The sequence below is a fragment of the Haplochromis burtoni genome, unplaced genomic scaffold, assembly GCF_018398535.1.
Source record: "Haplochromis burtoni strain Fernald_Lab_line unplaced genomic scaffold, NCSU_Asbu1 Contig_1078, whole genome shotgun sequence".
Classification (NCBI taxonomy): Eukaryota; Metazoa; Chordata; class Actinopteri; order Cichliformes; family Cichlidae; genus Haplochromis; species Haplochromis burtoni.
The window spans coordinates 68,582-82,187 of record NW_024583439.1 but is presented as its reverse complement, the minus strand read 5'-3'; the positions used below and the strand labels follow the sequence as shown (position 1 = coordinate 82,187).

Here is a 13,606-nt window from a genome sequence, read left to right as displayed (position 1 = left end):
TTCTATTTACATGCAGCAGCAAATCAAAAGGAAGTTTCTTAAAAGGTAGGGGAACCCACTGGAAAATCGATGAGGTTGGGCTAAGGAAATTTCTATTGTTATTTATAAAGTTGCGACAATTCTGTGGCATCAAGTAATATTTTCTCTGGTTGAAAATACCATTGTACTAACAGCTAAAATTAATCTTTAGCAAAACAGTCTAAGGACCTTGGAAAGAAAAGTGTCTGGACTTCTTCAGATTTCTTGAAGACGTTTCATCTCTCATCGAAGAAGCTTCTTCAGCTTCAGAGCAATTGGTAAAGAGTCCCAGATTTTAAGCCCTATGGGAGTGTCCCCCGAGAGGGTCATGGACCCCCTATTGATCCTCTACCACACACAAGCCAAGGTCTGAAGATCACAATCAACCAGGGTTTCAAGTGAACCCATTGTGAAGTCTAGCCCCACCCTATCATGTGATTTCCTGAGGTCAACAGGCCCAGGATGTGAGTGGACATTAAGGGGTCTGAGCAGGGATCTCAAAACTGGATTATAGATGGCAGACAGTTGGTGCCATAAACCATCGCCTCTGTTCAAAGATGGCCGTTCACAGTGGACATAGATGGCTTCTTTCACTCGTCTTTCAAACCATATTTCTTCTCTGTCCAAAATGTGAACGTTGTGTATGAAGTACAAGGTGGAAAAACAAAGACCAAAACTGAAAGAGATAAACTGTGGTTAAACATCAATATTTAAACTGATGTGTACCCTCAGTCACCTTTGAAAGTGGGGTGAGGAGCCAGCCTTCACAGAAAAGAGCCAAATATGGTGAAAAAGGCACACAGTTACAGACGCTCTGTCCTGAAAGGAATTACAAAACAAACTACAAGAAAAAGAAAAGCTCAAATCCAGCTTGTTTTTCCACCTCCCACACTTGACCAATCAATGTGTGAAGTGGGTGTTACAGAAATGGTCGCACACAGACCTGTGTTTACAGCAAGACTTGACAGCCAAGTATTTCGTTTTTTTCTTTTTGTAAACTGAAATCTTAGCTAAATACAGAATGTCAGGTTTCTTTTTATCGTGCATATAACTGCATCAAACCAGAAAGACCCAAAACAAGATGCCTCAAACAGCCCATTTGTTTGTTAAAGATACATCAGAGTATAGGTCCTACCCTCTGATAGGCCTGAGAGATGACATCATATGTAAATCCTTGAGGCATCTCGCTGGCTCTGTACTTGGCTCTCTCCAAAGAGTGGTCTAGGTAGCCCTCGGATGTGGTGGCGATTACTGTGGAAACAAGAGGTCGGATAGCTCCCGCTGCCTGTTTGGACAAAAGACAAAGCATTTAGGTTAACGTATTTGTGCTCAATAGTTCACAAGGACAGAATGTATAAGAGAAAAAAGAGAACAAGAAAAGCTCTGTAAACAATGAAGTCAGTCCCAAACTATCTTCAAAAGAACATGAAATAATTTCATGCTATAAAAGCAGTGTTATCTTGAGCTCTGGAATGTAATTTCACAGTTAGCATGCATATGTATGGAACATTTCTGCATACGTATATACCTGACTGCCATAAAGCTCGCTGTAAAAACTATCACAGATGCTTCTAACAATTTTTAATAGTTTTTGAAGGGAGACTAGAGAAAAAACAAAAAGCCTTTTACGAGAAAGCATACTGGGAGCACACTGATACATATCTATCAACATATTCATGCAAAAATACACAGAAAAATTAAAATATCTAGACAGGAAAATCCTCAATAAGACAAGGATCACATTTGCTTCCAAACGCATAAGTAAGGCACAATTAAATCCAAATATTTAAGGTAAATGTCGTGAATAAGTAAATTCACATGTACACATATTTATGAAGCGCTGATTAGAGTTGGAATGTTCTTATAGTCATTAGACACACTCAAGGGAACCAAAATATTCACACAAGGCAGTGTGCAATGAGCTGATGGTGCCACAAATCAGTCTGACCAAATACTGTGTGACTATACAGTTCTACAGAACAGAGAGAGGAACAGACAGAAACACTTAAAAGAGGAAAATCAGAGTTTTTCTATCACATGCAGTTACCTTACATCAAAGCAAAACTCTATAGTGACTTAATGTCAACGCTTTAGTATAACTTTTGCCCTTTATGATCAAAGTGTGACCTCTAAAACAATATTACTAAACATGTACATGAATCAATCAAATATTACTATACAAGTAGTAAACTGGCCTTCACTTCAGATATTTTTTCATCAAATAATTCTGATTATTTTTCAGCCAAGAGTGAAAATTTCGAGGACAGAACATTTCCTTGATCACATGAGCTGGCAGCTTCACAGTAACAATAAATCCATCGTAACCAGAACAGCCAGAGTACGCACTACACACTCTGCACTTCCTCCCTTGGATATTTAAAATAATAACAACTTCTGAGATAATATTTTCATCTCTCTGTGGCAGATTGAAGACAGACTCCAGGAGTAGGCATTCAGCAAGCCTGTGTGGAAGAAACAAATGAAAGGAAAGCAAACATGTGTTTCTGCATGTTACACACGCTGTTAGAATCAAAATTAATCTGTTACGTTTTAGTAGAGACAGGCTTTCTATCATGAGCGTGGACACAGGCAGGATAATGAAGACCAGATCGCCCGCTGTGAATGCACGTCACATAGCACGCATGGACTCTCAGAAACACCACAAATGTTTGACCTGTGTAAAGGAGCGCTTGCTTTTTTCATAACCTGTGTGACCTCTCTCAGTTTGGGTTCTTCAATCATGACTCATAATGGAGCTAATCAGTGAGTTTCTTCATCAACGAGGCCGTGGCTTCGGCCTAAATGTTTTCTGCGTGTTACCAGTGACATAAACACCACCGCCAAGAGCAATGGAGCTGTCGGTCTCATAAACAGTTTATGAGAAGATGGATTCATCTGGTTTTAAAGGGGTGAGTGAAAGGTGCAATCAAAAACACTTTGGTTTTTCTTTGACGGGAGAACTTGAACTTCTTGTATTTTAGTGTGTGGCTAACTTTCTTGTACTCCTCACAGAAAAATAAAACAGCAGGATGTCTGATGTGTTTACACCATGTGCTTTAATTGGCCTTCTCTGGTTTTCTGCTAAAGCACAAGAAAAAATGAAGTATGCACTAAAGTTGCAATTTCATTTAGGTACGCTTTCCAAGTGTGAGGAACGAGTGGCTTTCGTGGTTTTTCCTCTTTTTGCAGGAGGATTAAGATCTTTCTCTCTCCTGTGATGAAAACAGAGGTTTCCTGAATAGGTACCAGATTTTTCATGATATGACAATTTCTGAGATTTAAATACACAATTATGCACCAGCAAAGTGAAACTTGCCGAAAGAAATCTGTGTGTTTTAACTTACTATAAAGATTATTTAATTTATTCTGACTTTATTCTGCCTTTTACTATATATATATATATATATATATATATAATTTTTATTATACAACATTAATATTAACCATATTAACATTGCAGTAATGGCAAGGATTACATTTGAGAAGGTTGGAAGTTGTTTGTTGTGGACGCTGGGATTTGTAATGAGTTATGGGATGTGTCGTTCCTTTACTGTTAAACATAAATATGTCTTTTTTAAGTCATAAGTCACCTTGCAGTTGTTTTTTGTTGTTGTTTTGGTTTAAGACTTAAAATTCATAGATTTATAAATGTTTTTATGTTTCAGTGAAGAAAATCAATGGGAAATTCACCTCATTCATTGGGAAATTCAATTAATGGGAAATTCAGCTAGAGCCACTAATAGTCGTTCTTCTTCTAGGTGTGTTGTTTACGACAACAGAGAACACGTTTGTAATGAAAATAACTGTGTATGCTCAGCAGACACTGGGTTTCACCGCAAACCCAGTGTCTGCTGAGCACATAGCAGACACACCAGTGGTGTCCAATCCTGCCTTCAACCTGCCATCGCTGTTAGATACACTCTGCTGTTTTGTATGCGTTTACAGTCATGTGGTACTTAACCTTCACATCTAATGACATCTGTCCTAATGATGCCACTATTATTCAAATCAAATCAAATCAAATCAAAATGTATTTCCATAGCACATAATAATACAACAAAGTTGACCAAAGTGCTTCACAGTCGGTCAGAGCAATAGCATAAGACAGAATACAAAAGAAACAGTTAAAAGGAGGGCAGGAAACAATATGACAATTGTTTGAAACAAAAACTAGCCACGAAATAACATACTAGTTTGAATCAAAAGCCCGACTAAAATAATACGTTTTAAGACGCAATTTAAAAGACTCGGAAGAACGAATATAAGGAGGGAGGTTATTTCAGAGTCTGGGAGTTATGACTGCAAAGGCCCGATCACCTCTGGGCATCAGACGAGACCTCAGTTGCGTCAGGAGCTTTTGATTGGAAGATCTAAGTGACTTGTTAGGGATATACAAATTAAGGAGTTCGCATAGATAGCTGGGAGCCAAATTGTTTAAAATTTTAAAGGTAAGCAAAAGAATTTTGAAATTGATACGATAATCAACAGGGAGCCAATGTAGGTTGGCTAAAACTGGTGTGATGTGGGCAGAATTTCTAGTACCAGTTAAGAGATGCACAGCTGCGTTTTGAACTAACTGGAGCTGGTGAATAGAGGAAGATGGGAGGCCCGAGTAGAGAGAATTAGTACTCTAATTTGGAAGTGATAAGAGCGTGAATGAGCTTTTCAAGGTCCTTCAAAGGAAGTTATGGCTTTGCTTTAGATATCTGACGCAGCTGGTAGAAACTGTTTTTTACCACAGAGGAGATTTGTTTCTCAAGTTTAAAAGAGCTGTCCAACCTTACACTGCTATTAATGTAATGGCAGTGTAAGACTCAAAAGTGGTGGTGGCAGGACGGGTAGAGAAGATGGAAACACCATAGAAAAATGAGGAAGTTTTGTTTTAGAACCTAGCTTTAAGTAATGACTCCTTCCTAGTTGACGGTAGCACCTTCAGATATCCTGTTTTTGTCATTGTTTTTTGACGTGATTTATGTTTGACTGATGTTTATTTTTAAATATAACATTGTTTATATGTTGGTTTTATGTATTATACTTTCCCAGTGGCTCTTGTTTGTGTTTAGCTGATTATTCAGGACGTGCAGTTTAGGTTTGTGGTTCTATGTTTGGGTTAGTATTTACTTTACTATTCTTAACAGTTGTTGTTTCCATTCTGTTCCTCCAATCTTGTCTCTGTGTTTTCTTTTGCCTTTTAGTGTTCCACTGCCTTGCTGTTTCCATGTTTAGTTGTTTTATTTCCTGTTTTATTTTGATAGTGGTTTGTTTGTATCTTGTGTACATCTCCTGTATTGTGTTTAACCTTCCCCCTGCTCGTTGTCTAGATTGCTTTCAGCTGTGTTTAGTTCCCCATCTGTTTCTCCTTCCCTCGTTACCTCTCATGTATATATTGTTACAGTCTTCCTGCCAAGCTGTGTGCTCCCTAGCTCTGTATTCTTTTCCCTATAGATAAGCGAGTCGAGTTAGGCCGAGTACCTTTCCTGTATGCTTTGCCAGGTTTTCTCCTGCAGAGGCTTAGTGGTGGACAGAGTCATTCCACTGACTGATCTGTGCAGGGTTTCCATTATACCTCAAGTAAGCCTGAGCGTCATCTCTCTCTACCTCCTCGGAATGACACCTCCAGGTTTCCATTTGTTGTTCTCGCTTTGATGCCCAGACCACCTCACTTACACTTCACTTATCTATGCCTCCATGCCACGACTTATACCTCTGATTCCTCAGATGTCATGTTTATCATTTTTTACTTTTGTAAATAAAGTAATACTGGCATCACAACCAATGTTGTCTTCCCTCTTTTTTACTGGCTATGAGCCAGCTTGTGTACATATTAACATCTGAAGATATTTTAAGAGCAATCATTACAAGGCAGAAGCAAAAGAGGAACATACACACAGAGGATGATTACATGACCATGTAATAGATTACTCCAGGAAAGATCAGATTTGAGGTGCTGGAAATAAGACAATCTAAGGATGAAAACTCTGTTCCAAATAACACACAAAATAAGCAGCAAATGTAACAACATGTTGGGTGGATTTCAGGTCAGGTTCCAATATGTGATTAATCTTTTAAATATTAATCATTTTAATCACACTAACCCCTTGTTCCTTGGCAGCCATTGCTATCTTGTACAGAAAATCCTCCTCCACAAAAGGCCGAACAGCATCATGTATGATGACAACCTTCGGTCTGCCCACTGCTGGCCTCTCCTCCTCACCCAGAGCCAGGACTCCATTACATATCGACCTGTGACGCGTCGAGCCTCCTGGCACCGCACGAACCTTTCTGTGCTTAAACCGCTGGATGATGTCCGTCATCAGGTCCATGTTTTCTTTGGCAACAGCAACCACAATGCTTTGGATCCATGGCATACTGCAAGAAAAAGAAACATCAGCTCAGAAATGCCTGATTTGTAAACTGAGCCCTCAGATGGAGAATTGGGACTGCAAGTATTCAAATATTTAGTATTTTTTAGGCTGTGTAATGTGGAAAAAGTCAGGAAAGATTTGAAAAGTTCCCAAAACACTGGATGACATTTTCTGACCACTTAAACATGTATAATATAAATATGTATAATATTTATATGACAATTAACAAGCTAAAAATGCTTGTTTTAATTTTATTTTAGCTTAAAGTACTCTTATTATTTAGTAAAACATATGCATTTGGGTAAAAAATAGTATAGTTGTTTCTCTTGCAAACAGTTTACATTAAATTCACATACGTGACTTAAATAGGAAAGTAGCTCCAAGAGACCGTTAGCTTAGCATGGAGAAGTGAAGTGGGGGGACTAGTGGATGTCCACTAGTTCACAAATCTGCCAGCCAGCACCTTTGTTTTATAACTATAATGTATCATCTCATCTTTTATAGAAAATTAAAAGCTTTGGATCTTAATGTTAAACCAAGCTAATAAGGTACTACCTGCAGCTGTAGCTGATTGTAAAATGCATGAAAAACATGAACATAATAGAAGTTCTGGGTTCAAATAAGCCACTTTTTACCAGCAAACTGGCAGCCCCTGACCCCCTGACCCCTGGCAGCCTCCCTGTAACCTCGAGGAGGGGCTGCTTGTTAATTTTCTGACAGGCACATAAACTGACAACAAGCTAGGAGACACATCAGATTTCAAAAACCAGCTGTCTTGGTATTGTTGTAATGGAGGTCAAACAATGATCACAACACAGAGTAGCTCCATCTTTTCATCACTTTAGTTATTGAGCCAAAAATCTGTAGAAAATATGTTTGTTTGCTGAACAAAAATACCCTAATGCTTTGACAATCATAAATTGAGTAAAATAAAAAAATTGAGTGAGCAGATTTTACTCCTACAAAGGTTAATAAGTCACAAAAATGTCTCTGGTGTATCAGAATGAGGCACCAAATTGGACAACGCATGTGAAAGGGTACAAACGCTTAAGGGACTGTTATAGGTTGAAAAAGAAAGGTAGAATTAACATGCTAGAAAAGCTGAAGGAGCATGACAGAGAAAAAGTTATCAATTGACCCCCTCTGCCAGTTGTGCAAAATTTAGCTAATCCCAATATGCATGCAAAGAAAAATCTACTGGAACAAAAAAAAAATATTATGCAACTTATTTCCAAGTAATTATTTTCCTCATACTGCACCAGTACATAGGGCTGTTCAATATAACGATATATATCGGATGACGACATAAAAACTTCTATCGTAAAAATAGAAGTTCTACAGTACACCTGATCTTAGGGTTCATTTGCCTGCAAAGCATTACATGTATGTATGCCACATCTGCACATCAAATAGAGGACTGCGTAAAACAAGTGACCAGATTTAGATTTTTTCAGTACAGCTCCTTTTCAACTGGATAGGGATGATTGGTGTATTAGGGCTGAAAATGCATGAGTGGGAATGAGATATTTTTCTATTTTAAATTATTTTCATAACTAATGGAAGCCAGGAAATGTACTGAAAATAGAAATGATCCACAATTTTTGTGTATATAATGTCACAAAATAGGAGAATATGCCCACCATATTTGCTGAAGCCAAAGCAAATACTCAAATTGCCAAAGCTGTTTTCTTTTGAATTAGAAACCAGGATTCCCCCCAATTTCAGTATTTATATATATTTTTAATATGATTATTAATGAGCAATCAGATATTGACTGTACTGTGCACTGCGGGGGCCCAACGATTAAATATTGCCCATGGGCCACCCGAGCCACTAATCCGGCCATGGTGGTAGTAGCTGAGGCATTTTTCCTTCTGTTTCCGTGTCTCCCTAATAACTAACGGGGATTGAGTCTTGTCGCCTCTCCTACCTCTCGAAAGCCTGAATAGTGTAGCTTATGAGCGGTCTGCCAAGGAACGTGCAGAACTGTTTTGGTGTCTGTAGTCCCGTTCTTTCTCCGGTGCCTCCGGCAGGAAGAACCACCGATACAGGGAAGTCCACGCAGCGTTCTGCCGAGTGGTGGTCGCTCTTCCCGGCCTCGCACATTGTGAAAATCCCGGGATGAGCGGCCCTGTGCGGTTCACAGTTATCACCCCGCGTGTTCATATTACTGACCTCAATATGTTTACAGATAGGGGTGTGAGGGGTTTCACTGTAGGTTACTTTCCAAAGCTATCCATTCCCTTCTGATGGGCGGGGTGGGTAAGATACCGAAAACGTGGATGGAAAAGAGGGAACCACCGCTGTGAAGCGGGCAGATTATCGATGGCGAACACTTCCGGTGAACGCTTCAAAATAAATATAAAAGCGTTTGAAAGTTGCAAATGTAAAATTTATGAACTTACAACAGCTCGTAGAGTATTTATTTTGATTTTAAAAAGTTAACTACACTTCACAACAGAGGATTAAAGGTAACAGTTTGTGAACTTCGCTTTGTGAAGTTTATGTGACTTGAAGAAAAGTAAGAAAACAGTGTTTTCTCTTTAATATGTGGTCCTTAAAGAGGAAAACGCAGGATGTAAAAGAGAGAACTTTTAGAAATACTTACATTTGTGCACCTATAATGTACTTTTTATTCTATGCATTCATTTGTACGTATGTCTTTCTGGTTTCCAAAAAAGTCCAGAGGATTTTTATTTTTGATTAACACAATTAGCCCGGTAATTCCCTAATGTTAACAATACTCAAACTATTTAATTGAGTCCAGAAGCATCATAATCAGTTTCATCTACTGTTCTTTCATTTGTTTGTATTAGTATAATTTAAACATTACGGTGTTTAATTTCCCATTTTAGTAAAGTAATAATTCCAAAAAAAACTATGGGAAATATTTGCCAGCTCCTGTCCGCAGGACCACTGGTCAGGACTGGGAGGTCCTAATTCCTGAGATGTTTCAAGACCATTTACACTGCAGATAGGTGGAAATGTGTTTATGACAGAAACCATGCTATATGCCAGTGCTGAATCCATCCAGCTTTCTTACCTGAAAAATATACATTTATTGGTGCATTTTATGTCCGAGGCTTTTTAAGTTTTAATGAGAGCCCTCTTGAAGATGAAACACATCAAACCAAAAATTCCTACTAGAAACAACACATATGATAAAAAAAAAAAGGATATTTATTTCATACAATGTTATTTTTACACGACTGATTGATGACAAAGCTTTTTCCAGAGGATTCACCCACATGCTGACTGCACTTAAGCCACACTTATCAGGTTCGCTGCCAAATAAAATATATTACATCATAAATCTTACATGGTAAAATTTTATACAAATGGACATACTTTATAAAGCATGAATTTTATATATGTACATCTATTTACACAATATTATTTTAAGATGTTGGGTAGTGTTTATTGGTGTTGGCGCTTCGTTAGTTAAAGATCTCCATCTGCATATCAAATGACTATATGAACACATGCACAGGGCTAGAGGACAGTATGCATGGTTCGTGGCTGGAGAACATTCTGCAGACAAGTCCTGGTCATATTAGCTTTAAGCATGTGGATTAAAATGTCAAGAAAAGTTCTCAGAGTCCTGCTTGGAGTTCTTCATCATGGTGAGGAACCAGTTCACATAAATCAAGTCCCAGTCACACACATATAATCCACAACTGCTGTTTCTGGATGTCGTGTCTTAACATCACTGAGACAAAACTTCTTGAGGTTTAGAGTCACTCTGCATGTTCAGTGTCTCTCAGGGTTCAGTCTCGTGCCAGTTTTCACTCAGCCTGTTCTTCCCCGACCTTCTCTTGCTCTTAGATTTGTGTTTGTGGAGAAGCCTCGGTGGCGACAGGGCCGACTCCTCAAACTTGTTTCCGGATTCATTGTGTTGTCTCGAGTACCTCTTGCACTTGCAGGAGGTGACCACTGTAATCTTGTAAGTTCTTGTGCTGCCATCCTGGCACTGCAGCTGGATGCGCTGGGTACGGGTCTTGTCATTGACGCACCGCCAGTCCTGGTTGCTGCTCCGTCGATTCCAGAACCTTCTGCCATGGGTTCCGCCAATCCAGTTTTCCAGCATCTGAGCTGGGAGACACTCGCCTGCACACACCAACTCCTTGATGGGGTTGATGCTGGTGCAGTGACCATCAGAGATGTACTTAGTGGACCTCAATTCTCTGCATCCAATTTGACTTTGCTCTGTAGGCAGAAACAAAGACGTGTGAGAATATGAAGAAATATATGTAGGCAGCTAGACAGAAACTGGGCTGCAACAAATTATTTGACTATTAGTTACTTCACAGATTTCTTTGTGTACTCTTTTTGAAAGTGAAAAATAAAAGCAGAAAATTCTCACAGTTGCAAAGCTCCAATCAAGTGCTACACTTAGTTTTTGCTTTCCTTGCAGAACAATTTTGCATCTCTAGTTTTTGGTCTGATTGAAGATTACCCCCATTGTACTAGTCATAAGCCCTTTTGCAGCCTCTGGCAAGTCACACGATACAAGAGGAGCACCCTGACATTTCTACTTCAGTAATTACAGCACTGTGAAACAGAAAAACTCTCTTCTTTAAATCTGGGAAGCGGGTCTACTTCTGTACAGCAACATTATTTTCCCGTAGGCTACAAACAGTGTCCCACTGCTCTCCCCTCTGTCACTGTAACCCAAGCTTGAGTCCATTGAAACAACTCCATATACAATGCCCTCCCTTCTCAGTGACAGTGTTTGATGAATGAAGGAAGGCTCCAGCCTGATCTCTCCCTCCCTTTTGCCACTTCACCCCCTCCCCCTGTTTAGTAATCCGCCACAATGGTATGGGAGAACACTTTCATCCAGTCCGCTGCTCGGCCTGATAGAGCCTTGCATCCCTGTCTGGACCCCAGCCAATCAGGTGTGTGTTACACTGAGCAATATATCACTGGGGAGGGGCGGGGGGTTGGTGTGCTCAAATTCACTGCATTCACTGCCCATCTTTCCCTTTTATAACACCCCTAAATTTGCTCCATGTCTTTCCAGTCTAGACACTCCGATAAGCTTCCAGTCATGTCTGCAAACTGGTGATGATTTAGTGTAAAATAATCCCTTTTAAGAATGTAGGAATGTGTAAATGGGAACAGTATGGTGATGATGGGATTAAGTGCCTGATTAGAAGACATTTGATCTTTGTGGTTTAAAAAGCATTATAACCTGATCTTCATAAACTGGTTTTAGTTGTAGTTGCAAACACCTTTTCATAGAGAAGAATAACCAGATAAATTAAAAACGTTCAAGCTTCTTAAGATGCAAAAACAGTCTACAATGTGCTAAAGGCACACATGGTAGGATATATTCGCATATCATGCGAAACACCTCCAAACATCAGAAATTTACAATAAGCAATTTAAAAAAAAAAACACACACATTCTGCAACAAAGCAGAACCTTTTTCTCTAAAGTAAGTTTAAAGCAGAATAAACTTCATTGCAAACTCCAAAAATACCAAAGCAGAGGAGCATCCTCTGGTCCTCTGAAACAGGATGCGTCCCTTCACTCCACTCACCGCTTCTGTCGTGCGCCGCGCTGCCCGCTCCTCTCCCGCCGGTTCGTGGACGGTTCATGGAGACGTTGCTTTGGACCTCCGGCACCTGGGCGCTCATGTGAGAGAACAGGAGCTCCGTCGCGTCGTTCTTGAAGGCTTGGCAACTCCTCAGCAGGATGCAAAACAAGAAGAGGGAATGGCAAGACTCGTGCGCGCTGAGATGCATGGTTGCGTTTGGGGACAGAGAGAGTGTGTAACGTTGGAAACGAGAAGCAGTCGCCTCTTATAAGCGAACCGATGCTGAGGGACACATGTGAGGGCAGTGGGTTTTATATAGTCCGCCCGCCTCTCGCTTTGGCAGCTTCTCAGGTGCGTTTCATCGAGAAGATTTGATTGGTCGCCAAAAGTATACCCCAGTAAGACAACCCCGCCCAGTTTTTTATTTTTCATTTTGGAGAGCTAAACAATATGCAGAAAGGGTGATGACCATGATGGGATTATGTGAGCAGTTGGCACATCAACAGGTTTTGCTGGTTCACTTAAACATTCAGATTCAGTTTGGGCTAAATTAACAAACAGCAGTAAACAGAAATATAATGCTCCCAAGTTTCCACAGCTCTGACCTGTATCGGCATAAAAACTAATTTCTGACTCAGCCAAATAAGAACAGCAAGCAGGCACAGTGTGGGTAAAACTATCTTTTGGATTTCATTAAAGAAATTTCATCATGATTCAGAATAATTCTTTATAATCTCATTTGTCATACCAGAATCAAGTGAATGGAAACAAGATTACAAGTTTGCAAGTATTCTTTGGAGACGGCGTACCAAAATCAAATATCAGAGAGTTTAACCTTTAATTTAATCTGCTACAGGAGGGCAGAAAAGCCAAGAAATGCTGATTAGATTGGAAGTCCATTGCAGCTTTTTGTCTGAATTTGAGTTAGCTGAATGCAATAGTTTACCTATACATCTTAAATACAGAGAATAAGTCAAAACAGATAAATCATATAAAACTTTTCCATTCTTGAGAAAAGGCAGCTGAGTAGTCAGTCCTTTTTTATTAGAGATCAGGAATGATTCTGACTTCCAAAACGTTCTTAAATCAGATTTGTTCCTCTGCTTAAGAAAAAAAAAGGGGCTCTAATGTGTGCCAGTGTTTTGAAGTAATAGTTTCACTGAGGTGTCATACAATAAGACTGACTGCTACTGGGTTCCCATAATAAACAGATTAGCTTTTAGTGACTCCTGCTGTTGATATTATAAAAAAGCAAAGCTGGTTTGTATCAGTGTATCCTTTAAGTGGCATGAAGGGGCATAAGGTGCTTAAAAAGGTGTATGGGCCACTTTAAAGGTGTATGGGCCACTTTAAGTCCAAAGAGGAGGACAAAGTATTGATTTAAATAAACATTTTTGACCAATCAAAGTCAATTATTTGCTGCTTATTTGTACAGTTATAGTTTCTAAATCAGTGGTTGCATTTTTTTTCCAGATTACTTCAACTCTGAATACCATGACTGATTTCTGTTTGCTCTAATTAAATATTATTTACTAGATAATAATTTCTCAGCAACACAAATATTAAAATATTCCAGACCTGCACTGGATATACAACACAACAGAGCAGTGAAAACCCAAATTGGTTAAATGCGCTTAAGTGTGAGCATCATTACATAAGTTCTAAAACACATATAAATAGT

General features: G+C 39.3%; 2 protein-coding genes across 3 annotated transcripts; both read right to left on the bottom strand.

The window, feature by feature from the left end:
- Nucleotides 1-1,153: 1,153 nt before the first annotated feature.
- crppa (CDP-L-ribitol pyrophosphorylase A) lies at nucleotides 1,154-9,449 on the bottom strand (the record flags this gene model as incomplete). 2 transcript variants are annotated; one of them, XM_042216486.1, is given in 3 exon segments in its annotated part: nucleotides 1,154-1,303; nucleotides 6,114-6,387; nucleotides 8,559-9,449. In XM_042216486.1, coding segments are annotated over 2 exon segments (423 nt in total), but the record flags the coding sequence as incomplete, so codon positions are not given.
- Nucleotides 9,450-9,540: 91 nt separating this feature from the next.
- Nucleotides 9,541-12,236, bottom strand: sostdc1a (sclerostin domain containing 1a). The gene is made up of 2 exons (XM_005951616.3): nucleotides 11,929-12,236; nucleotides 9,541-10,589 (listed from the first exon to the last, which is right to left on the bottom strand). The coding sequence occupies exons 1-2, from the start codon at nucleotides 12,131-12,133 to the stop codon at nucleotides 10,144-10,146; spliced, it is 651 nt and encodes a 216-aa protein (XP_005951678.1). The 5' UTR covers nucleotides 12,134-12,236; the 3' UTR covers nucleotides 9,541-10,143.
- Between the last annotated feature and the right edge of the window lie 1,370 nt (nucleotides 12,237-13,606).